Raw genomic sequence first — 26,146 nt, 5'->3', positions numbered from 1 at the left:
CTTTTTCTTACTATATAAAACAAACAGAACAAAAACATTTTACAGACGTTTCATTTCTTTTTTTGCCTCGTGACTCTCATCTCCATTTTGGAAGAATCTGGTGGTTCTTTCTCTTTCTCCAAGAGGGCTTGTCTTTTCAATTCAAATTCCTTGATGGGGAATGTTGATTGCAGGAGTTCAAAAAGATTTTTAACCCCCTCTCCTCCTGTTGCACCTCCCTCTACAATCGCCTCTGTTGCTTTTTCTGCCTGTTGCTTTAAATCTGGATTCAAACCAAGTTTTAGCAGCATCTCCTTCCCTTCTTCCAAAGACTTTGCTTGGTACATTTTCCCCTCTTGAAAAACTATTATAATGGCTGGATATTGCCAGATGAAACGAATATTTCCCTTGAACAAAGCTTCTGCAATCAGATGCATCTGGCTCCTTGCTTGCAAAGTTTGCACCGACAAATCTTTCAAAACCCGGATCGAGGCTCCTTTAAAACTGAGGTTAGTAATTTTCCTTAGCTCTTTATAGACTGTTTCGGCTGTTCTCTCTGAGAGGAATTTAATTACAATGTCTCGTTGATTCCCGTCTCTTCGTGCTCTAAAAATTCAGTGTGCACGTTCTATTTGATGATCCTGAATTTCAATCTTGTACTCCTTAAACCATTGCTGAATATTTTGGATCATATTTCTGCCATCGGCAAAATCTGCTTTAAACCCTCTCAGACGCAAGTTTGCTCTTCTTAATCTATCTTCCAGCATATTTATGCGTTGGCGGTCCTGTTCCCTTCCTTCTTCTATCTTTAAAAACCTAATACCCTGGGCTTGCTGTTCTTTTTTCACTTCTTGCTGTTCTATTTTTACTTTTTTGCAACTCAGTCTCAGTCTTAACCACCACCTCTTGCATTTCTTTCAACTGCTGACCGACCATGACAAAAGTTTTCATCAAAGCGTCCATTTTGTCTGTGAGCTCTACTCCAACTGCTTCCGCCATTTCCCCCCTCCTCTTAACTTATTGTTTACTCACAGTTCCGAATGTAGGCTATTTTCACGTTGTTTCTGCTCTCCTTTGATAAGCCCAAGGTATTTTCAAGTTCCAGAGTTTTAACTTTTTTGCTTAGTCCAATTTATTTGAGACTCCAAGAGGTTCAATGGGTTTTAAAATCCAATGTTTATTTTCTCATTTGAGGAGCGTTCAGCGGAGCGTCTACTCTCCTCGACGCATGCGTAAAACCGCCCTATCTATCTATCTATCTATCTGCGAACGAAATAACAATCTGAGAAATAAATCATTTCCATGCCTGTGCTTCTCTCAGCATACGATTTATTAACAGCCAAGTCTGGATTCAACTTGGATCATTCCAACTCTGAGTCCCTTAGATTACATCCAGGTCAAGACCCCATATCACATCCCCACACCCCCAAGTGCAGTCATGAGGACCAATCCTATGCAGGATTCCTGATTCCTTCCTGTGTTCATTTACTAAGCATCTGCAGAAAGGAATGTATGGTGGCATATCTCTCTTTCTCTCTCACTCCCCCCCACCTGTTTCTCTATCACTAGCAAAGTGTGTCAGACCAACCTTTGACTTCCCATAATTACTTTGGGCCTGACCCTGTCTGTCTGTCTGTCTGTCATCTATCTATCTATCTATCTATCTATCTATCTATCTATCTATCTATCTATCTATCTATATCTACCTATCTTTTGGTGACATTGCGTACATCCTAGATTTTGGGAGAGTTGCCCCTGGTTCAAATTCTATTGTACAGTCTGTAGGTCTGTGAGGGGGCAGTTCATTGCAATCTTCCTCACTGAAAACATTTCCCAAATCTCTGTATTCCGTCCACCTACTGGAACCGGATGGGTTTCGCTAAAGGCCTGCTCTGGATTTTTAACTTCTCCACTACAGTTTTGCTAATAAGGCATCTCGAGCACCCTGTATTTCTTCCTCCTCCCCTGTGATCATTACTTTAATCCTTGCTTTAATGATGAACGGATGGATGGGCTCACTCACCATTGGGTCGTCCTCTATACCGGGCTCCTCATTCCAACCGGGACCGGTTCCTGAAGGAATAGAGTTTTCACTTTTAGCAAAATCCTCAGGAGGGCACAGCTCTGTAGTTTGAAAGGCCCAGAGACCTTGCAGAGGGGCTTCTTCAGATCCTCTTTCTGCTACCGGGCATGGCTCAGGTTTTGGGGGAGAGAGGGGCATCAAGCAGTCTAACCCCTTATGGGCAGTCTGGTCACATCTGTAGCAATTTGTTCCCCTCTTAACCCCTGAGCATAGGGAGCCCAGTTGACAAGGGAAAAGGCGGCCTCTTAAAAGATCCTTTGTTGCAGAAAAAAAGAAACAGGAGAGAAAGGAAGAGAGTTTTCTAAATCCAATGATTATTCTTTTACAAAAATATTCCTTTTTATTAACACTTTATAACCTAGTAAAATTTATTATTATTATTTTAAACTTCAGTAAGAAATAAAAAATAAAAAATAAACACACCAAGCCAGGGGAGGGAGAGGGAAACCAGGGGTAGTTCAGCAATTCATTATGTCAATTAATTCTATTTAAAAATCCTATACAATTTTAATATTAATATTCCCTATATCTTAAAGAAGAAGAAAGAAAGAAAAGGAAAAAGAAAAAGAAAGAAATAGAAAGAGAAAAAAGGAAAGACCTCAAAGAAAAAAGAAACAAAGAATAAGAAAAATACTGTAAGCAAAATTAATATACTTATATTTTTTAGCCAGATATAAAATTCCTTGATAAATTAAAATTGATTGAAGTCCTCTTTAGTAGTTATCTTCTAAGCTCCGAGGTGCCAAATAGTTCCAAAGGTGAAATTAATCCAATTTTATATAGTTCAAAATAGATTGAAAGTTTTGTTACATGCTTTTTTAGGATTGATAGATTATAAAAAGTATTGTGGGTAATTATTAAACATATTTTACCAGATTTAGCCTTTTTTATAATTTTGACAACTTAGATATAGTATTAAATTTGTGTTATTAAGAAATTACAGTAATAAGCTATAAGGTAAGAGTGGTTTGAAGTTTATTGGAGTTTTCTCCCTCTCTAAAAATAAATAAATAAATAAATAAATAAAATAAAAGGGAAAAGGAAAGAACATATTTTTAGCCAACAAAAATAAAACATTAGAAGGACAAGAGGAGCCCATTCAGGAGTATCTTTTAAGAATAAACTAGGATGTCTAGTACATCCACATATACAAAGACTATTAAAAAACAAACTTTAACTGCATCCCCTCAAGTATCACCTCAACCATCTCCAGTACATCAAAGTGTTTCTGCAACCATGTCTGCGAAAGAGAAAGAGAAAGAAAAAGCACAGGCGCAACCTACTCTTCAAACAATACAAGAGACACTGAAGGCAATGAAAGACTTTGTGTTTGAATCTCAAGATGACGCAACCCAACAACGTGAAGGTTTAAAGGCTGAAATGGTGGAATTAAGAGCTGATACGGGAGAGATGAAGGAGAAGATGAAAGAAATACAAGAGACTTTGAAAGAGAATGAACAAAGAATAAAGGCAGTAGAAGAAAAAACCGAAAAAGTCGAACGGAGAATGGACTATTTTGAAGATAGAGCTGACTCTAGAAATAGAAGATATGATGAATCAATTACACATCTTGAAGTTCAATGTGCATCCTATGGCTTGAGATTCCAGAATATAATAGAACAAAAAGATGAAGATTTACAAACAAAAATGGCAGAAATAATTGGAGGAATTCTTCAAGTGGATCCAGCGGAACTGACAAAAGAAATTGATGAAGTCTTTCGCATCCAAACCATCTATGTTCGCAGACATAATTTGCCAAGAGAAGTCCATATTAAATTGGTCAGGAGAACTACAAGAGATAATATTTTGAAATGGACAAGAAGCCAAAAACTACAAGATGAAGGAAGAGAGATTACAATATTGAAATAAGTTCCAAGAAGAGTAAGAGAAAGCAGAAGGGATTATTATTTTTTGACCAAAATTTTGATTAAGGAAAATATAACCTTCCGCTGGCTTATTCCAGAAGGACTTTCACTATACTGGAATTCACAAAGGTTTAAGTTCGATAATATTGAACAGGCACGAGAGTTCTATGAAACCAGTGGAATACGCAAGTTTGAACAACCAATGAAAGAACTGCCAGAAAGAAAGGAGGACGAGACAGGTGACACTGCCCAGGGGAGGGAAGAGGAAACAGGTGCGAGAAGAAAACAACCTCAGCGCGAATCGAAAGACCTCAGGCAATACTATAAATAATTATGTCGAAAGACTTTAAAAAATTTTATGTTAATGGACTGAATGAACCGAGAAAAAGGAAACAAATATTTGCTAAACTTAAAAAATAAGAAGCACAGATAGTAATATTACAAGAGGTTCATATTAAAAAGACAAATCGGAAATTATTATTAAATCCAAAAATTGGAAATATGTACGCTGCGTTGGCAGACCAAAGAAAAAGAGGGATAGCTATGTATATTGAAAACTCCATAAACTCCAAACAATTATATGCTGATAAAGAAGGTAGAATATTAATTGTTCAGATAAATATAGAGCCGAAACCGATTGTCATTATCTCTATTTATGCTCCAAATGATAACCAAATGGTATTTTATAAGCAGTTGCACCAAAAAATAAACGAGTTAAATATTGAAAATATTATTTTAATTGGAGATTTTAATGCAATTTCGAATAGATTATTAGATCATTCAGGGGGGAAGAAAAATAAGAAAAAGAGAAATACATTACCAACTACTTTTCAATAAATGAAAACTGAACTATTGTTAAATGATATTTGGAGGGAAAGACACCCACAAACTAGACAATATACGTTTTATTCAAACCCCCACAATATTTGGACAAGAATAGATACTTCAGAACAAATTAAAGAGATAGAGATAGACATAAATATTTGGGCAGATCACAATCCGATAGCGATATATTTGAAAAGTACCGTATTTTTCGCTCTATAAGACGCACCTGCTGATAAGACGCACCTAGTTTTTAGAGGAGGAAAATAGAAAAAAAATATTTTGAGCCAAAAAGTAGGCTAAAATATTTATTACAATAACACTGCCCTAGGGGAATTGGGAAAATATACAAAAAAGCCCCCCTCTCTCTTTCTTTCTTTCTATCTCTCCCTCTTTCTCTCTACCTTTCTTTCTCTTTCTCTCTCTCCCTTTCTCTGTCCCTCTCTTTCTTTCTCACTGTCCCTCTCTTTCTTTCTCTCTGTCCCTCTTTCTTTCTCTCTGTCCCTCTCTTTCTTTCTCTCTGTTCCTCTCTTTCTTTCTCTGTCCCTCTCTTTCTTTCTCTCTGTCCCTCTTTCTTTCTCTCTGTCCCTCTTTCTTTCTCTCTGTCCCTCTCTTTCTTTCTCTCTGTCCCTTTCTTTCTCTCTGTCCCTCTTTCTTTCTCTTTCTTATCTCTCCTTCTCTCACTCACTCTCTTTGTATCTCTCTCTTTCTCTCTCTCCTTCTCTATCTCTCCCTCTTTCTCCCCCTTTCTATCTCTCCTCTCCCTTTCTCTGACCCTCTCTTTCTTTCTTTCTATCTCTCCCTCTTTCTCTCTCCCCCTTTCTATCTCTCCTCTCCCTTTCTCTGTCCCTCTATTTCTTTCTCTCTGTTCTTCTCTTTCTTTCTCTCTGTCCCTCTTTCTTTCTCTCTCTTCTCTTTCCTTCTCTCACTCACTCTCTTTGTATCTCTCTCTTTCTCTCTCTCCTTCTCTATCTCTCCCTCTTTCTCCCCCTTTCTATCTCTCCTCTCCCTTTCTCTGACCCTCTCTTTCTTTCTCTCTGTTCTTCTCTTTCTTTCTCTCTGTCCCTCTTTCTTTCTCTCTGTCCCTCTCTTTCTTTCTCTCTGTCCCTCTCTTTCTTTCTCTCTGTCCCTCTTTCTTTCTCTCTGTCCCTCTCTTTCTTTCTCTCTGTCCCTCTCTTTCTTTCTCTCTGTCCCTCTCTTTCTTTCTCTCTGTCCCTCTTTCTTTCTCTCTGTCCCTCTCTTTCTTTCTCTCTGTCCCTCTCTTTCTTTCTCTCTGTCCCTCTCTTTCTTTCTCACTGTCCCTCTTTCTTTCTCTCTCTTATCTCTCCTTCTCTCACTCACTCTCTTTGTATCTCTCTCTTTCTCTCTCTCCTTCTCTATCTCTCCCTCTTTCTCTCTCCCCCTTTCTATCTCTCCTCTTCCTTTCTCTCTCTCTCTTTCTCCCTTATTTTTTCTGTTTTTCTGCTGTGGGTGGTTTAGGGCCCCTCAAACCCTGACGACCTCGCCCCCGGATCCTGGCCGGGACAGGGCAGCTTCCTCTGACAGGCGCCGCCTGTGCAAAGTTTGGCTGCGAACTCGGCTGGCTAGCTGCTGCCTGGCCCCCTCCCTCCCGGAGGAGGGTCTCCCTTCGCACCACCAGCGGCGCTCCCCCCGCCAGCCAGCCAAGCCCCGCGCCCGCCGGAGCCGGCTCTTCGCTCTTCCCCCGCTGCCCGCTGAGTTTGCAGGAGGTGGGGAGGGTCGCCAAGGCCAGGAGGGGGGCAGCGGCGTCCCTCCTGGCCTTGGCGACCCTCCCCACCTCCTGCAAACGCAGCGGGCAGCGGGGGAAGAGCGAAGAGCCGGCTCCGGCGGGCGCGGGGCTTGGCTGGCTGGCGGGGGGAGCGCCACTGGTGGTGCGAAGGGAGACCCTCCTCCGGGAGGGAGGGGGCCAGGCAGCAGCTAGCCAGCCGAGTTCGCAGCCAAACTTTGCACAGGCGGCGGCCGGCTGCGAGCGACTGGCTGGGTTTTGGGTCTTCGAGACCTCCCCGCCTCCTGAAGCGATTCCCGTAGCCTTCCCAAAGGCTCGGAACCGCCAACGCTCCTCCGGTGCCGCTTCGCCTCCTAAACCTGCGGGGTGGAGGCGTCCCCCGGCCCAGCACTTCCAGAGGCCGAAAGGCGCGGCTCTCTTCGGGGTTGGGAAGAGGAGAGGCGGCGACAGAGGCGGCGGTCTCCAGATGAGTATATCGCCGCCGCCCCCCTCTGCTCCAGCGCCTCCCCCCCCTCCCTGCCTGCATCTTCGCTCCATAAGACGTGGCTGATTTTTCATCCTACTTTGGGAGGAAAAAAACTGCGTCTTATGGAGCGAAAAATACGGTAATAAGAAATACTTAAATTGGCAAATGAACAGGAATGTCATAAGAGACCCACAATATAAGGAATGGATAGAAAAAGAATTAAAGATTTTTTTTTAGATAAATAGAAATTCAGAAACTTCCCCTCAAAACTTATGGGATACAGCGAAGGCATACATCAGAGGTTTAACAATTTCCTATACAGTGAAGGTAAATAAAGAAAAAAAGCTACAATATGAACAATTAACAACAGAGTTAAAACAATTAGAGGTGCTCTCGCAACAAAATGGTAAAAATAAAGAAATTAAGGGAAAGATAGAATTGCAAAAGCATAAAATTAAACTTATAGAACAAAAACAGTTAGCAGAAAAGATTAAAAAGGCCAAACAACATTACTTTGAACATGCAAATAAACCAGGAAGGTGGCTTGCATATAGGTTAAGGAAATATAGACAATCAAAAATAATCAAAGAGTTAGTAGATGAAAATGGAATGGTTAAACATAATATAGAGGAGAAGGCAAAAATAGTACAAGAATTTTATAAAGAATTATATAAAAAAGAGGATACCAATGAAGATGAGACTTTTAATTACTTAGAATCCCTAGAATTACCACAATTAACTGAAGAACAACAAGAAAATTGCAATTAATTATTAAAAAACAAAAAAACAATAAAGCAACTGGGCCTGATGCTATACCGGCAGAATGGTATAAAATAGATAGTGACGTAATAATAAATAATATGTTGGAAACTTTCAATGAAAGCAGAATGAGTGGTAAAATTCCTAAATCATGGCTAGAATCTTTAATGACTTTAATTCACAAATCAGGAACAGATAAAGAAAATATAAAAAATTATAGGCCTATATCACTATTAAATGTAGATTATAAAATATTTACTTCTATTTACGCAGATAGACTTAAAAAGATTTTAAATGGTAAAATCCACCAAGATCAAAACGGTTTCCTTCCAGGTAGACATATTAAAAATAATCTTAGAACGATTATTGATACGTTAGAATATTATGAACAACATATTGGAAAGCCAGTATCATTAATGTTTCTCGACGCTAAAAAAGCCTTTGACAATGTGAACTGGACTTTTATAAAAATGCAATTAAATAAAATGAGATTTGGCACAAAATTTGTTAATTTGATTGATGCAATATATTCAAAACACACAACAAAAATTATATTAAACAATGAACAACAAGAAGAACTTGAAATATTTAAAGGTGTTCGACAAGGTTGCCCAATTTCACCCTTATTGTTTATTTTATCATTGGAAGTTTTATTGATAAAAATAAGAGCTGAGTCAAAAATAAAAGGGCTGACTATTGGGAAAGAAATATATAAAGTGGAAGCTTTTGCAGATGATTTGACATTTATAATGGAGGATCCGATTACAGCAGTTCCAATATTAATACAGACAATAGAACAGTATGGTAAATTTGCAGGGTTAAAAATAAATAAGAGTAAAACGCAATACATAGTTAAAAACATGACGGAATTACAAGAAAGAAAACTTGAGAATACAACAGGTATGAAAATTGTTAAGAAAGTTAAGTATCTAGGAATATGGTTAACATCTAAAACTATATCTTTAAAAAATGATAATTATATGAAATTAATTGAAGAAATTAAAAGAAATTTAGAAATATGGAACTATTTAAAAATATCTTTTATGGGAAGAATTGCCACAATAAAGATGAATATTTTACCTAAGGTACTATTCCTGTTCCAGGTGATACCAATAAATCCAGGAGGGAAATTTTTCAAAAATTTAACGACAATAGTCAGAAAGTTTTTATGGCAAGGGAAAAAAGCAAGAATAAAGATAAACATTCTAGAGGATATCAAGGAAAGAGGAGGGTTTGCCTTACCAAATTGGAAATTATATTATCAGGCAGCCGCCCTAACATGGATTAGAGATTGGATAGTGTTGGAGGATAAAAGAATATTAACCTTGGAGGGTCACGATTTAATGCTCAGGTGGCATGCCTTTATTATGATAAAGATAAAATACATACATATTTTAAAAGACATACAATAAGAAGGTACATATTAGAAGTTTGGAAAGATGTTAAAAAAATCATTTTTTAACTATCCCAGACAGTGTTCCCTCTAATTTTTTTTTGGGGTGGGCAGAAAAGTATAGTGTCTGAGCGGCAGTCTCTTTGGGACTGGGCGGCACAGAAATAATAAATAAATAAATAAATAAATAAACAAACAAATAAACAAATAAATAAATAAATACTGTGTGTCTATAACAGTGAGCTCATAATAGGGCAACTCTATCAATATCAAAATGCCACTTAAATAGTTGAGCTAGTTTCAAACTAGATTTTGATTTTCTTTCTCTCTTCCTTTCTCCCATTCTTTTTCTTTCTCTTTTCCTTCCTCTCTTTTTTCTATCTGTTTCGCTCTCTTCCTCTCTTCCTCTCTCTCTCCTTCCCTCTCACTCTTTCCCTCTCGGCTTCTGGGCAGGTTTGGAAAACTCTGAGTTGATGATGATTTTTAAGTGAGCGATTGCTCACTGCTCAGCTTAGAGGGAACTATGATCCCAGACTGGGTTTCACCACTAGAAGCAATAACTCACCCTAAATCGATACGGGAAATGAAAATATTAAGGTATAAAGACTTATTAGATGATCAAATTAAATTAAAATCAAGGAATAAACTACAGGAAGAAGGGATTAAAATGGATTGGTGGCAATTTATTCAAATTCAGATTAAATTTCAGAAGGACAGTAAGGTTTATGTCTTCAATAAGAGTAAAAATTATTTAAGTAATTTATTAATTACAAACCAGACTAAACTAATTGGGAAAGCATATAAATATATGATCGGTCATAAAAATATAGACTTAACCTTAAAGGACAATATGATAAGTTGGTGTAGAAATATTGGCAGAGAAATTGATCTAGACACATGGGAAAGAGTCTGGACTTTTAATTGGAAAATGACAAAGTCGGTATCGCTAAAGGAAAATCAAATTAAGATGTTTTATAGGTGGCATCTTCCACCAAGTAGAATTGCAAAAATGTTCCCTAATATGTCCCCATTGTGCTGGAAGTGTAAAAAAGAAATAGGTTCATATTATCATCAATGGTGGAGCTGTAGCAAAGTCAGGACATATTGGAAAATGATAGAAAAATAATAAAAGAAATAATAAAGCAAGAGATAGAAAAAACTCCAGAATTTTACCTACTAGGTATAAACAAACAGAAATATAAGATACATATTTTATATTTAGTTATTCATATAATGACAGCGGCCAGGATAGTATATGCGCAAAATTGGAAGGTGGAAGATATTCCCAAACAGGAGGAGATTATTAAGAAAATATTAGACTACGCTGAAATGGATATGATGATAAGACGGTTAAATAACCAAGAAGAATCTGAATTTTATGTGATTTGGAATAAAGTGTATACATGGATAGACAAAAGGAAGAATTAAAAATGCCCATTAGTAGTATGGTTAGGATTTAATTTTTATGTTTGTACTTTGCTTAGATATGAAGTTCATGTTTTGTTTTTTGTTTTTTTCATAATAAGGTAATATAAAATTTCTTCTTTTCATTTAAAGTAATTGGTTGACTTAACATATTAATAATGTATTCTTTTTTCTGTAATACAATTTGACTTCTTGAACAAGCGGGGTATCCGCAACCCCAATTTTATGTTAAATGTGTGTTTGTATGTTTGTCAATTTTAAGAAAATCAATAAAGTTTATTTTTTTTAAAAAGATCCTTTGTTGCATGGGGCAGGGGAGGTCCCTTCACAGCAAGAATTACATCACCCAAAGCGACTGCCATGGCATACCAGTCTTGAATGGCCCAGCTGCCTCCCTCCTGCAGTTCACACCCCTCTCTCAACTTTGGATCAAGGGCACTTTTGAAAATATGCACCAAACAGTTCTCTGGCCATCCCTTCAGGTTATAGGCAATCATTTGAAATTCTTCCATAAAATTCCTCACAGGCTTTCCTGCCTGTTTCAATTGGAAAAATCAGCGTCTCAGCTTCTAACTGTTGTGCTACACTATATGGCTCAGAAGCCCTCTTATTATGCAATTTAGGAAGCAGTCTGCCATTTGCAATCAGAGGAGCAGGAGAAGGGGGGCTGAGCAGGTTTTGAAATTCCCCCACAAAGGAATCCCTTTGATATAACAGCGGTTCACGTCTATTTTGCGATTCACTTAAGGAGTCAGTGACTGGGGTGGAAAGGAAGGCTACGTTATTCATTGTTGCCGTGTGGAGAGGTAACTTCAGAGGGCCATGGGGAAGGGGATCTTCAGAAACCCATGGGCATCTCAGCCACCCCCACTCAGGAAGATAGATTGTTTCTGGCTTCTGTTCATCTTACCCCCAAGCCTGTTCATCCCCTATTTCCCTTCGTAATGTTGAACATTGATCTGGCTCCTACTGGAAAGGGGGGCAGGAAATTCCAAGCCCTTCCACCTCCAGATTCTTGGTTAACTCCCTCTGTTCCATTCCTCGGATTGTGGAGAGTTGAAATTGATGTTAGCGAACCAAATAGCAATCTGAGAAATAAATCATTTCCACGCCTGTGCTTCTCTCAGCATATGATTTATTAAAAGCCAAGTCTGGATTCAACTTGGGTCATTCCAACTCTGAGTCCCTTAGATTACATCTGGGTCAAAACCCCGTATCACATCTCCACACCCACAAGTGCAATCATGAGGACCAATCCTATGCAGGATTCCTGATTTCTGATTCCTTCCTGTGTTCGTTTACTATGCATCTACAGAAAGGAATGTGCGGTGGCATATCTCTCTCTCACCCCCCCCCCCCCAGTTCTCTCTCACTAGCAAACTGTGTCAGGCCAATCTTTGACTTCACATAATTACTTTGGGCCTGACCCTGTCTGTCTGTCTGTCTGTCATATCTCTCTCTCTCTCTCTCTCTCTCTCTCTCTCTCTCTCTCTCTCTCTCTCTCTCCTCTCTCTCTCTCTCTCTCCCCCCCCTCTCTCTCTCTCTCTCTCCCTCTCTCTCTCTCCCCCCCCTCTCTCTCTCTCTCAAATTCTACAGTTGAACCACTGGCTAAAAGGTTGGTGCCGCCAAAGAAACTTTGGATTTCTAGATCATGGACTACTCTTTCTCCAGGATGGGCTTCTAGCTAGGGACGGGTTACACCTCACTAAGACCGGGAAGAATGTCCTTGGAAACCGTCTAGCCCAACTCATCAGAAGGGCTTTAAACTAACACCGTGTGGGGTGGGCATTCATATTCCAGAACCTAACGCCAATCAGGGCCCCTCAGCAAGCAGGGTCAACAACAAACCAAAAAGGGAAGGGAAGGGAGACACTCACAAACAGCAACCAGAAATCACCCAGGGCCCTCCCAAAACCAGACACAAAGAACTCAAATGCCTCTATACCAATGCACAAAGCCTAGGGAACAAACAGGGTGAACTAGAAATTCTAATCCACGAAGGCAAATATGAAATAGTTGGAATCACCGAAACTTGGTGGGACGATACACACAACTGGAATATACAGATCAAAGGATACAAACTATTCAAAAAAAACAGATCACACAAAAAAGGAGGTGGAGTTGCACTGTACATAAAAGACCACTACAATGTCACTGAGATACAAACTACAAAAGAAGAAAACCTTCTAGAAAGCTTATGGGTCAACATCAAAGAAGAAACAAAGTGCAACACAACAATTGGTGTGTACTATAGACCACCAAACCAAACAGAAACAATGGACAGCCTTTTCAACAACCAACTGACACACATATGTAAGAAAAACAACACAGTAATAATGGGAGACTTTAACTACCCGGACATAAATTGGAAAAATAATTCCGCACCAAGTGAAAAATCAAATAAATTTCTGACACGCCTAGCAGACAACTTCATAGTCCAAAAAGTAGAGGAAGGAACTAGAGGGGCAGCCACACTGGACCTAATTCTCACAAACAGAGAAGTGATCGCTGGAGTCGAAACAGATGGAGTGCTGGGTGAAAGTGACCACAACATTCTCAAATTCAATATAATATCAACACAATCAACTAGACCCAACAACACCAAAATCCCAGATTTTAAAAAAGCAGACTTCAATAAACTTGAGACTTCAAGAAAACTTGAGAGTGATCCCTTGGACAAAAGTCCTAAAAGGCAAAACCACGCAAGAAGCTTGGGAAATCTTAAAAACCACGATCACAAAAGCCCAAAACAATGCTATCCCGATGAAAAAGAAACACCCAAAATCCAAAAGGAAACCAGCTTGGCTACACAAGGACCTAACAAACAAACTGAATGAAAAAAAAGACAAATACAAAAAATGGAAAGAAGGGCACATAACCAAGGCAGAATACCAACAAACAGCCAGAATCTGCAAAGAAAAAATCAGGACAGCAAAAGCCCAGTATGAACTAAGCCTAGCAACAAAGGTCCAAGACAATAAAGAAAGCTTCTTCCAACACATAAACACCCCCCCAAAAATCAAGGAAGCAGTCGGTCTGTTAGAAAGAGGAGACGGCACAGAAGTAACGGACAATAAAGAGAAAGCAGAACTGCTCAACACCTTTTTTGCATCTGTTTTCATGCACAAAGATACAACAAAACAACGAGCTTGTATCACAGCTGCAGAAATCAAAATTGGAACAAAACACTACTTTAATAGAAATACAGTAAGAGACCACCTATTGGAACTGAATGAGTACAAATCACCAGGACCAGATGGCCTGAACCCCAGAGTCCTAAAGGAGCTAGCCGATGTCATCACTGAACCTCTGTACCACATTTTTCAAAAATCCTGGACCACAGGAGACCTACCAGATGATTGGAAACGAGCCGACGTGGTCCCTATTTACAAAAAAGGCAAAAAAACCAGACCCAGGAAACTATAGACCGATCAGCCTAATGTCTATTCCCGGGAAAATATTGGAAAAGATAATCAAGAAACAGATCTGCCAACACCTTGAATCGAACAACGTAATAACCACCAGCCAACACGGATTCATCAGAAACAAATCATGCCAAACCAACCTCATTTCATTTTTCGACACTGTGACCAAATCATTTGACCAGAGAAATGCAGTGGACATAATATACTTAGACTTTAGCAAAGCATTCGACAAGGTGGACCACAACCTTCTACTCTGCAAAGTAAAGAAGAGTGGAATCGACAGTAACACAACAAGATGGATTGAAAACTGGCTGACCAATCGCACCCAATGAGAAGCCCTCAACAGGACTAAATCCACATGGAAAGAGGTAGGCAGCGGGGTACCACATGGATCAGTCCTTGGCCCAGTACTCTTCAACATATTTATCAACGACCTAGAGGGAATAGAGGGGGAATTAATTAAATTCGCAGATGACACTAAGCTGGCAGGAGTGGCCAACACCCCAGAGGATAGACACAGAATTCAAAAAGATCTAGACAGACTTGTACAGTGGGCTGAAACGAACAAAATGAAGTTCAATGTAGAGAAGAGTAATATCCTGCATCTAGGCAAAAAAACCCCCAAAACATGCATACAAATTAGGCGAAAGCACACTCACCATGAGTGACTGTGAAAGGGATCTTGGAGTCTTAGTGGATAACCAGCTAAACATAGGCCAGCAATGTGCAGCAGCGGCTAAAAAAGCCAACACAATCCTAAGCTGCATGAACAGGGGGATACACTCCAAGACCAGAGAGTTAATAATACCACTCTATAAGGCCCTGGTCAGACCGCACCTGGAGTATTGCATCCAGTTCTGGTCACCACACTTCAAAAAAGATATAGAGACTCTAGAGAGGGTGCAGAAAAGAGCAACTAAAATGATAAAGGGACTAGAGACCAGGTCATATGAGGAAAGGTTGCTGGAACTGGACGTGGATAGTCCAGTAAAAAGAAGGGCTAGGGGGGACATGATAGCTGTATACAGGTACTTGAGGAGTTGCCACAGAGAGGAGGGGGGGACACTGTTTTCCAGGGCACCAGAGGGCCGGACGAGGAACAATGGTTGGAAACTGACCAAGGAAAGATTCAACCTGGAGATAAGAAAGAATTTCCTGACAGTGAGAGTGATCAAACAAACAGTGGAACGGCCTGCCAGCGGAGGTTGTGGACTCCCCAACTTTGGACACTTTCAAGAGGAGATTGGACTGCCATTTGGCTGGGGTGATGTAGAATTCCCTGCTCAGGCAGGGGGTTGAACTTGATGACCTGTAAGGTCCCTTTCAACTCAAATAATAAATCTCTCTCTCTCTCTCTCTCTCTCTCTCTCTCTCTCTCTCTCTCACCCCCCCCCCCCCCAGTTCTCTCTCACTAGCAAACTGTGTCAGGCCAATCTTTGACTTCACATAATTACTTTGGGCCTGACCCTGTCTGTCTGTCTGTCTGTCATATCTCTCTCTCTCTCTCTCTCTCTCTCTCTCTCTCTCTCTCTCTCTCTCCTCTCTCTCTCTCTCTCTCTCCCCCTCCATCCATCCATCTATCTATCTATCTAATTTATGTGCCATTCCTCTCTGGAGACTCAGGGCAGCTTACAGCATATAAAAGAATACTAAAAATATCCTAAATCCAAATTTAAATTTAACTAATCTAAAACCCCAATTCATTAAAAACCAATCACTCTCATTCAAATAGTCAAACATTCATTTCATTCATCAACCAGGGGCTAATGTCTAATGGCCCAAAGCCTGTTGGCACAAATGGGTTGCCACCAGTTCACCCCAGTTCAGGAGATCTGGTAGTGGCGTCAGCATCGGGAGGCCCTGCCCACCCTTCTGGACATCATCATAGACGTCATCACAGACAGAAGCACCACACATAAGTGTTCACCTTTCTGAGCCAATAGCAAACTAAGTGAAACTGACTACTGATGTGATGGTTATGTATCTGGCCAAAATAGCAGATGATTCAGTGCTGGCTATCTATTCTGAACACTACACTATTGCTAGTGGGAAAGGAAGAAATTGTTGCAACCATTCCTTCCTTCCTTCCTTCCTTCCTTCCTTCCTTCCTTCCTTCCTTCCTTCCTTCCTTCCCTTCCTTCCTTCCTTCCTTCCTTCCATCCATCTCCTGACGGATTAAGGACGGCTTACAGCAGTAGAACAATATAAAAAAATTTAAAACCCCATATTTAAAAAACAGTCCTCCATGTATTATTCAAGATTTATTTTCTCTTCAATTCTTCTTTAACACAGATTTTTTTCAGAGTTTTAACAAGCCTTTTTGTAGATCCAGTAAGAAAATATTTTCCAGTTCATTTTCTCTGCTTACCTTTTTTCTTTTAATTTTTAAAACCTCACCAAGTTTGTTACTTAAGTAATTGCTGGTGCTATTAGTACCAATGTACACCTGTAAAAGTAATGACCACTATTAATACTATATTGAGAAGTTGGGGTGGATTTGTGGAGTTTGTGCTTTGCTCTGAGGCCTGCTAGTGTTCAGTTTCAGGTCTTGCTGCTTTGCGCAATCAGGACAGTAGACTGAGAAGCCATTATTTCCCATGAAAAGAATTTTTATGATCATTTTAATAAGCATAACAATTTGCTTAAACCAGTTTCTTCCCTCCCCGTAAAAAAACTAGAAGAAAACAGAAACAGAAGAAAAAAGAAAAAAAAATGTATATTTTTCCGATTTGGGAGAGAATACATTCCAGCCCTTGGTCAAAACTAATTTTGTACTTAATCCTCCCATAAGGTTTCTCTTCGCCTCTTGAGTTTTGGATCTTGCTTCCCTCCCCCCCTCATAGCCAAGATGGTTTCTATCTCACCATCCTGTATTCTGTGATGAGTTGTATGAGTTTTATACACCTTCTCTAACCGTCTGCCTGGAGCAAGTTGTGTTCAAACAGCTGCTAATAACCTCTTTCCATTTGGAAAACTGCAAGTCGCTTTTGTCAAGAACCAAAGTTATCCTAAATTGCCACAGACGGGAGAGTAATTCTCTCTCTCTATTTCTCTCTCTTTTCTTTTGGCAGTATGACAAAGCCAAGCAGATTTACCTTCTGGCGAGTAAGAAATCACCTTCTTGTCTCACCTGGCTGGGAGTAGGAATCGCTTGTTACAGGGTAAGAGATGGAGCCCTTTCCACCTTCAGATTTGGAGAACATAGAAGACTAGGTTGGAAGGTCGTTGTGGTTGGCTTGCAGCCGGATCCTCTGGCAACAGACTTCATGCCATATGAACCGGGTCCATCTGGGCATGGTCGGCCTGTGTGGCTATCAGAGAAGTTGGACAGTGAGGAGGAGGGAGAGATAGAATGTGAAAGTCCTGCAGAGGCTATAGAACCTCCAACTGGGGCTTTGCCTGGGTCTGATGAGGAAGAGGAGGTGAGAGACTCTATCCTGGACGCAAGAGTGAGGAGGATGGGGGGGAGGCAAGAGCAGTTACGCAGACTCAGAAGGAGGAAGTGAGCACAGCTGTGCACAGTCTGTAATCCCACGGGGGTATATAAAGGGGAGGAGTTGGGAGGTTCCCTTTGCAGAAAGTCAACATTTGAACCTTTGAAGGAGAAGAGCATGTTCAGAGTTTTTGTCTGTTGTTCAAATCTACCTTGCTACAATTCTGGACAATTCTTGGGTTAAAGTCTGCTGTGAGTAATTTCTGCTTTTGGTGTTTTGGAAGTCGCACTTATCAACTCTGCCATCAGTCGAAGGACATTTCCCTATTATAATTTGTGTGTTGCCCCAAACCTTGTAAATAGACCCTTTCATTTGGAAACCTGGTGTTGTAGCTTTAATTGGAGGTTAATTACTGGCTGAGTGCCGTGCGAGACAGAACAGAAGGGACCTTGGAGATCTTCTAGTCCAACCCCGTGCTCAAGCAGGAGACTCTATATCCATCATGTGGAACCTATGGCCATGTGTGCCACATATGACATGTCAAGCCCTCTCTGCGAGCACGCCAGCCCTCGGCCCAGCCCAGCTCTGCCATGCATGCACCTGTGCCTCTCGCCAGCCAGCTAGTCTTCAGATCTTTGCTGCACATGCACAGAGGGTGGAGCACATGTATATGGATGGTGTGCATTGCATTTGGGGGGGTTGTGTGCCGGGGTGTCCCCCTCCCCCCCCGTGCCCCACTTTGGGCCTGGAAGGCCTCGTGTCCCAACCTGGAAGCCCAAATGGAGCGTGTTAGGTTTTCATGGGTCGATCTCTTTCCGGCAGCTCAAAGAAATGGCCGAGGCAGAAGATGCTCTCTCTGAGGCCAATGCCCTCAACAACAGCAATGCGGAAGTCTGGGCCTACCTCGCTCTGGTCTGCATGAAGGTGAGCCTCGCTCTCCTCTGTAGCCCTGTGGCTGGAACTGGGGTCATCAGGGTAGAAAGGGCTTCACAGTGGATGAATTCAATGCGCCCTTGAGTGAAATGGCTCCTAAGCCCAAGTCCGATGTGTGGGTACAGGTGGGAGTTGCTACTTGCTGCTGCTACCGGGGCACTGTACGCACAGCTTCAGGTTGCTGGCATGCACATGTGCGTGTCCCTGTGGGGTTTTTCTTCTGTGCATGCGCAGGAAACAAAATCCTGTGAGGGGACCAGTGCACAAGAGAGATTTTGGCAAATTTTTTAACTTCTGTGGGAAAAAACACTGAAATCTCGCACATGAGTCCCCTTGCAAGATTTTGCTTCCTGCGCATGCACAGAAGAAAAATCCCACAGAGACGTGTGCATGCATGCCGTTGACCTGAAGCTGTGCGCGCATTTCCCATTTTCCTGCTGGTGCACAGTATGGCCTGTAGCGGGTAGGAGCCCGATGCTAGATGGGTGGGAAAAGGTGCATTTCCACCCCAGGTGCTTCCCTTTCCCTGGGTTACCATTGATTGTTTTCCTTGCTGTCCTCAATTTGATGAGAAGGCTTCCCCTGGGGAATCTCGTCTTCCCATTCCCTCTTTTCTTTTAAAAGCACCACTCGGCCTTTCAGGGCCCCTCTCGCCTTGTCAGAACCTGTTTAGCACAGATTGCTGTTTTTCTCCCACGCCCCCCCCCCCTTCTCTTAGGGCGGAAGACAACTGGAGGCCGAGCAATCCTATAAGTACGCTGTCAAGGTTGGTCACATTTCCTCCTCGTTCAAACTTATCCGGTCTCTGGAAAGGTGCAGATCTCTGAGGCTTTTCCCAGTGCATGCAGTCCTCACTTACAACAGTTCTCTTAGTGACCGTTCGAAGTTATAACGGTGAAAAAAAGTGACTTACGACCGTTTTTCTCTCTTGCTGCCGCATCCCCGGGCGCTTGGTATTTATGGTGGTTGCAGTCTCCCAGGGTCATGTGACCAATATTTTTGTTGTATAAGTGCAACATTTATTAAGTGAGCTTGGCCCCATTTCTTACCACAGGCTTTTTTAGCGAATCGCTGAATTTGATAAGTTGATAACCCGGTTGTTAAGTGAATCAGGCTTCCCCGGCTACAACCATCGTAAGAGTGAAAAAGAGTCCTAAGTCACTTTTTTCAGTACCGCTTTGAATGGTCACTTTTGCATAGTTTTTTTGTTGTTGGCTTTGTTATTGTTGGATACATTGTTTTTCTGTTTTCTTTGTTTTGCTTTATCTTGTTGATAACACATCATGTACAGCAGAAGTGTCAAACTCTGGCCTGTGATGTCTTTGGATCTGGCCCGTGGGGCTATCCTGGAAAATGCAAGGGATTGGCCCACATCGCTTCAGTCCAGTCTACCCTATGCGGCTTCGGCCCAGTCTACCCAGTTTGAAGAGGAAACATTGGACCAGTAGTTTAAGGGCTGGGGTCAAGCTGGCCACGCCCACCAGTGAGTGGACACACCTACCAAGTTGCCCCTCCCATCCATGGTCAAGCTGGCCATGCATCACGCTGGCCACCCAGTTGGCCACATCTACCCAGTTGCGCCCCCTCCCTCTCCCTGGGGTCAATCCCAGCCCTGATGTGGCCCTCAGTGAAATTGAGTTTGACACCCCTGATATACAGTAAACTGTACTATATATCTGCGATGGGGAACCACACATGGCATTGGAGCCCTATTGGCCAGTTTTCAGCCTTGTGGAAAGTGGTTTCGCCCTCCAGAGGCTTCTGGGAAGCCCCAGAATGCAAAAAACCACCCAACGGCCAAACCGGAAGTTTGGAAAAATGCACTTCCGATTTGCCCATTGTGCTGTTTTCTTGCACTCCGCAGGCGTCAGGAAGCTTCCCTGGAGTCCCGGACTACAAACAATGGCACAACAGGCAAAGCAGAAGTGCGTTTTTCCGAACTTCCGGTTTGCCCATTCGGCCATTTTTCCACCGTCCCAGGTTTCAGCGAGGCCAGTGCACATGTGTGAGGGTGGGGAGGATTGTGCGCAAGTGCAGGGGCAATGGAGGGGGTGCGCATGTGCGAGGGGAGATAATGGATGTGGGCACATGCGTGCATGCTAGCACACACACGCACCGCCTTTTGGCACATGAACCAAAAAATGTTCACCATCAGTACTGTATATATATGCACACATACATTCAACCATAGATACATTTTTCATGCTGGATTGAAGTAGGATTACTGTGCTTTCCTTCTTTGCGTATATTTGACAGGTAAACTGAAATATATGTTGAGAATATGTTTTCAGTTGCCCCTTCCTCATTTTCCCTTCTGTTGCAGCTGGAGTTAGACAACCCCGATCTCCTGCAGGAAGTCAAGCAAGTCCAGCTAGAAGTTGGCTTTGGTGACCCATCGTTCTGATCCCCTCTTCTGCTGCTGCCGCCTCCTATGCAGGGGCCGACATCTACCCCTTTACACTCCCTTGAGGTCAGGCCAGGCTGACAAGTGCTCGCCAACCTTCGGCACAGAGGCAGACTGCCACATTTTGAAACAACAGATTGGTTGTTTCCAAAGCTTCAGTGGAAAGTTTTACAGCGCGACTTGAATTCAGAAGCACATTGCAGAGATTCTGTTTGTTTTGTGGAATATCTTACTTGGAAATGTTTGGAGAAGAAGAACAGGAAAAGGAATTGGGGAGGGAAGGTTTGGTGAACTGCCTCATTGCTAGACATTTCTAGGTCTCTTTTAGTGCAAGTGGATATTACAACCCAGAGCAGGTGCAGGAATAATTAATAGATTCGGTTTTATACAGAATTTTGTTACCTGGGCTTCCCAAAAATTATATCCATGAATGTGAATTCTTACAAAGGTTTTGATTCAGTTAGTTCATCTGGAGATGATTCCCTCAGTTTTGACCTAGTGATCCCTTTTTTAATCTAATGGCTATGTGCATTATGGATGCATGTTTATTTTATTCACAGCTTGGTTTTGTTTTGGTTTTGGGTTGTTGTTGTTTTTTGTCTGTTTCCTGTAATTGCTTTGGCAGCACAGAATTTTGAAAGAGAATTCTAAACTACCACCTACAGCAGTTTGGGGCAGGTGATTTAATAAAATAGTTTGGATCCATTTATTCATGGTGTCTTTTGGTGCCTTTCTTTGGGAGTACAAATTATTAATTCTAGTACCTTCTGCCAGAGAAATACCCGTCTCGGGCTATAATTGTTTTTTTCTGTTAAAAGTCCGGCATGCACAAGTTTTTAATATGCAAAATGAATTTCACTAATTGCTATACAAATTACACATGAATGAGAATTTCTGGACCACGTGTGTCTGTTGGAATTGTCAAGCAATTTCCATTTATTCTTGAGCCGCTTTGTACAGTTACGTCAGCTATGTATTTCCCTTTAAAATTAACCGTTGCACGACAGATAAAGTACTATACCATTTTTCATGTCCTACTTCATCTTTCATCTCCAAACAAAGTAAGTTTAATTTTTTTTAAATTGCAAATACAAGAATTGCGAAGAGCTGGAAGCATTCCTCTCCCAAGTAAAAAGCCGGCCGCTCTTGGCTGGCTTGCATTTGCGGCGGGGGCGGATGTACTAGGCACCACTGGCAGAAACTTGTAATGGGCAGTCACACCATAACTGAGTGCAAGGCATGCTAGGGGTCGGGCGGAGAGCCCCTTGCTTAAAAGCTGCTCTCCGCCCTTTCCATTTTGGACTTGTTGGCCCCCCTTGCAGGCACCCGCCCACCCACCTCAAGGTATCAGTGTGATTACTGGTCGTCTTTGGGGGCCGAGTAGGAATTTTTGGCGGCCATACCGCTGTTTAGGTTATGGCCATTTTTCGCCTACTCCACACTGGGTCTGGGAGAGATTAGGGGGTGCTTAGCATTAGTTCCTTGCAAGAAAGGGTTAATTGGCTTGAATTCTCTTGGTCACTGGGATGGCGGTATGCGGTGGGAAAAGGGGCTAGCTGCAGCAACTGTGTGATCTCCTTTAGGGCACCTTTTGGAAGGTCATGGGCTCCCCCCACCAGAAGCTTCCTGACACCTGCGGAGTGCAAAAAAACTGCCTGAGTCTTGGGGAGGGGATACCCTTGGGACTCACTCGCCGCAAGCCCACAAACGCGGCTGAGCCTTCCACATGCTTTGGGCGTGGCAGAGGGCAAGGGAAAGTCAAGGCCAAGGCCAAGGTCAAGAGCGACCTTCCCTTGTTCAGCAAGGAGCTTTCGCCCTTAAGTTGCCCAATTATGTTTGGAATGGAAGCTCCACCCCATTGGCTTCCTCTGCAGGTCCAGATTTAAATAAATAAAGTGACCCATAAAACCCATCTCTGTAGTCCGTGGGCTTATTCCGCATCCAACACAAAGGCTGAAAACACATCATTTAATTTCATGAACCCAAGAGAAACAACATCTCTGGCTTATTTGGAAAGCAACTGGTGTAGCTAAATGATGATATCTTTAAATATTAGTTGTGAATGGATAAGGATTGGGGCGAGTGTAAGTTTTGTGTTCTGATTCAAGATTTCCCCAAGCAGATTGGATTTAGCTGTTTTTACAAATGTCCATTAGTCTCTACAGGAGAAAAGGAGCATTTTGGGATGGAAAATAAGTAGTAGTTGACTTATGACACAGTTGGGACCAGAATTCATGTTGCTAAGCAAGGCAGTTGTTAAATGAGTCAGGCTTGATTTTATCACCTTTTTTGCATCAGCTGTTAAGCAGTTGTTAATCTTAGACAGGATCTTAGCTGCATCATGAGGTGTTCACACCCCCCCCCAAACACTTCAGAAGGAAATATTACAGAGTCTGCACTTTGGATCGTCTGTTGATTTTTCACTAAGCAATTTTGTTCTAGAATACTTACTTGAAATTTTGTTGGGGCATAGAATAGAATAGCAGAATTGGAAGGAACCTTGGAGGTCTTCTAGTCCAACCCCCTGCCTTAGGCAGGAAACCCTACACCACTTCAGACAAAGGATTATGTCCATCAGTGAAGCAATGGAAGTGCTGTGCCGGTGCCTGGATGCTGTTGGGGTCTGGATGGGTGTCAATAAGCTCAAACTCAACCCGGACAAGACGGAGTGGTTGTGGGTTTTGCCTCCCAAGGACAATTCTATCTGTCCATCCATTACCCTGGGGGGAATTACTGCCCCCCTCGGAGAGGGTCCGCAACTTGGGCGTCCTCCTCGATCCACAGCTGACATTGGAATATCATATTTTGGCTGTGGCGAGGAGGGCATTTGCATAGCTTCGCCTGGTGCACCAGTTGAAGCTCTATTTGGACAGGGAGTCATTGGTCACAGTCACTCATGCCCTCATCACCTTGAGGTTTGACTACTGCAACACTCTCTACATTTGAAAAGTGTTTGGAAACTTCAGATCGTGGAGAATGTGGCCGCGAGACCTATTGTGGGGTTACCTAGGTTCGCCCACGTTTCTCAAACACTCCGTGGCTTGCATTGGCTGCCGATCAGTTTCTAGTCACTATTCAAAGTGTTGGTTATGACATATAAAGCCCTTCATGACATTGGACCAGAATATCTCCAGGACTGTCTTCTGCCGCACGAATCCCAGCGGCAGATAAGGTCCCACAGAGTTGGCCTTCTCCGGGTCCCGTCGACTAAACAATGTCATCTGGCGGGCCCCAGGGGAAGAGCCTTCTCTGTGGCAGCCCTGGCCCTTTGGAATCAACTCCCCCCAGAGATAAGAATTGCCCCCACCTCCTTGCCTTTCGTAAATTGCTTAAGACCCACCTATATCGCCAGGCATGGGGGAATTGAGACATCTCCCCCAGGCTTATAGAGTTTATGTATGGTATGCTTGTGTTGTATGTTTTTAAATGACGGGTTTTTAGGTACTTTCTTTTAATATTAGATTTGTTACACTGTATATTGTTTTTATTACTGTTGTGAGCCGCCCCGAGTCTGCGGAGAGGAGCGGCATACAAATCTAATAAATTATTATTATTATTATTATTATTATTATTATTATTATTATTATTATTATTACTATTATGTCAATACAACACAGCAAACAAGGTCACTATGTTGGATTTCGTATTTCATCACCAGTCGGGCGAATTATGTTTGCCGATCCCAGTAAAGCGGCCTTTTGCAATTGACAGATGGAGATTTTGTCAATTCCGATGGTTTTCAAATGTCCGCTGAGATCCTTTGGCACTGCGCCCAGCGTGCCAAGTACCACTGGGATCACTTTCACTAGCTTATGCCAGATTTGTTGCAGCTCGATATCTTCGTATTTTACTAATTTCTCTGTGCCACAGCACGATGTCTATGCTTGTAGTCAGTCTGTGCAATCTTTTTGCAGCAGCTGAGTATGTGATCGATTGTTTCATCTGTTTCTTTACAGAGTTGTGCACTTTGGATCGTCTGTTGATTTTTCAATTCTGGCTTTGACAGCATTTGTTCTAATGGCCTGTTCTTGTGCCACCAGTATTAGTCCTTCTGTCTCCTTTTTCAGTGTTCCACTTTTAAGCCATGACCAGGTCTTTTCTTTATCCACTTTGCCTTCAATCTTCTCCAAGAACTGGTAATGCAATGCTTTGTTCCGCCAACTGTCCATACGACATTGAGTTACAGTTTTTCTGTACTGGTCCTTAGTTTGCTTCACTTTGAGAAACTTCCTATTGTTGACCTCCATCAACGCTGACTCTTTGCTCTCCTTCATATAGTCAGCTAATGCATGCTTCTCTTCTTCCACTGTCTGCTCCACTTGCAAAAGTCCTCTGACGCCTATTTTCCTTGGTAAATACAGCCTGTCAACATCACTGCGGGGGTGTAGTGTGTGATGGATCATCATTAATTTTCTGGTTTTCCTGTCCAGGTTGTCCAGCTCTGCTTGAGTCCAATTCACTATGCCAGCTGTGTATCTAATGACAGGTATGGCCCACGTATTTATAGCCTTGATAGTGTTGCCACCATTCAGTTTGCTCTTCAAAATTTTTCTGGTCCTCTGGATGTACTCTTTGCTGATCACAAGTTTCACGTGGCCATGCTTGATATTATCCAGTTGCAAGATGCCCAAGTATCTGTAGGCTTCTGGCTGGTGGCACGATGGTTTGACCATTTGGCATTTCAATGCCCTCACTTTCAGTGATTTTCCCCTTTTTCAGTGCCACTGTGGCACATTTATCCAGGCCAAACTCCATGCTGATGTCATTGCTGAAGATTCGCACAGTGTTGGTTAGTGACTGTATCTCAGCTTCTGATTTTCCATACAACTTCAGGTCATCCATATATAGCAGGTGTGAAATTTTTGGTGAATTCCCAGCAGTTTGATTGCCTAGGTTTTTTTTCTGTAGGATGAGTGACAGCAGGATTATAGCAATGATGAATAGCAATGGGGACAAAGAGTCCCCCTGGAAGATGCCCCTTTTGATGTTGATCAGTCCATAGCTTTCATTCCCAACAAAAAGCTCAGTCTTCCAATATATCATCCATCGCCTTTTCTATGAATTTCCTGATGTTTTCATTGACTCCAATGACTTTCAGGCATTTTATGACCCAGCTGTGTGGCAATGAGTCAACGCTTTCTTGTAGTCAATCCAGGTCATGTATAGGTTTGTTTTCCTGTTCTTACAGTTCTCCGAAATCATTTTATCAATTAGGAGCTGGTCTTTCGTACCTCTACTTTGTCTTTTATTGCCCTTTTGCTCCACTGGCATGATGTCATTTTCTTGTAGGTAGTCCTGAATTCTGTCAGCTATGATACCTGTCAGCAGTTTGAGCATGGTCGGCAAACATATTATTGGCCTGTAGTTTCCTGGTATGGCTCCTTTCACTGCGTCTTTCTGTATTAAATATGTTC

The 26,146-nt window shown here is 42.0% G+C and overlaps 1 protein-coding gene across 9 annotated transcripts in view; it reads left to right on the top strand.

The window, feature by feature from the left end:
* The window catches only part of CFAP70 (cilia and flagella associated protein 70), a 246,210-nt gene extending 224,769 nt beyond the window's left edge, over positions 1-21,441 (top strand). For 4 of the 9 annotated variants that reach the window (XM_070760782.1, XM_070760792.1, XM_070760787.1 and 1 more), the window contains 4 exons: positions 17,033-17,122; positions 18,218-18,319; positions 19,047-19,094; positions 20,652-21,441. In XM_070760782.1, the coding sequence (XP_070616883.1) occupies positions 17,033-17,122; positions 18,218-18,319; positions 19,047-19,094; positions 20,652-20,732 (321 nt within the window). In that variant the 3' untranslated portion in view covers positions 20,733-21,441. The remainder of the gene's footprint in view (positions 1-17,032; positions 17,123-18,217; positions 18,320-19,046; positions 19,095-20,651) is intronic. The other 5 variants (XM_070760788.1, XM_070760791.1, XM_070760785.1 and 2 more) reach the window with 4 other exon arrangements.
* Positions 21,442-26,146: the final 4,705 nt, after the last annotated feature.

This window comes from Erythrolamprus reginae, chromosome 9 (assembly GCF_031021105.1).
Source record: "Erythrolamprus reginae isolate rEryReg1 chromosome 9, rEryReg1.hap1, whole genome shotgun sequence".
Classification (NCBI taxonomy): Eukaryota; Metazoa; Chordata; class Lepidosauria; order Squamata; family Dipsadidae; genus Erythrolamprus; species Erythrolamprus reginae.
The sequence above is the reverse complement of the archived record's forward strand: the minus strand, read 5'-3'. Positions and strand labels throughout refer to the sequence as shown.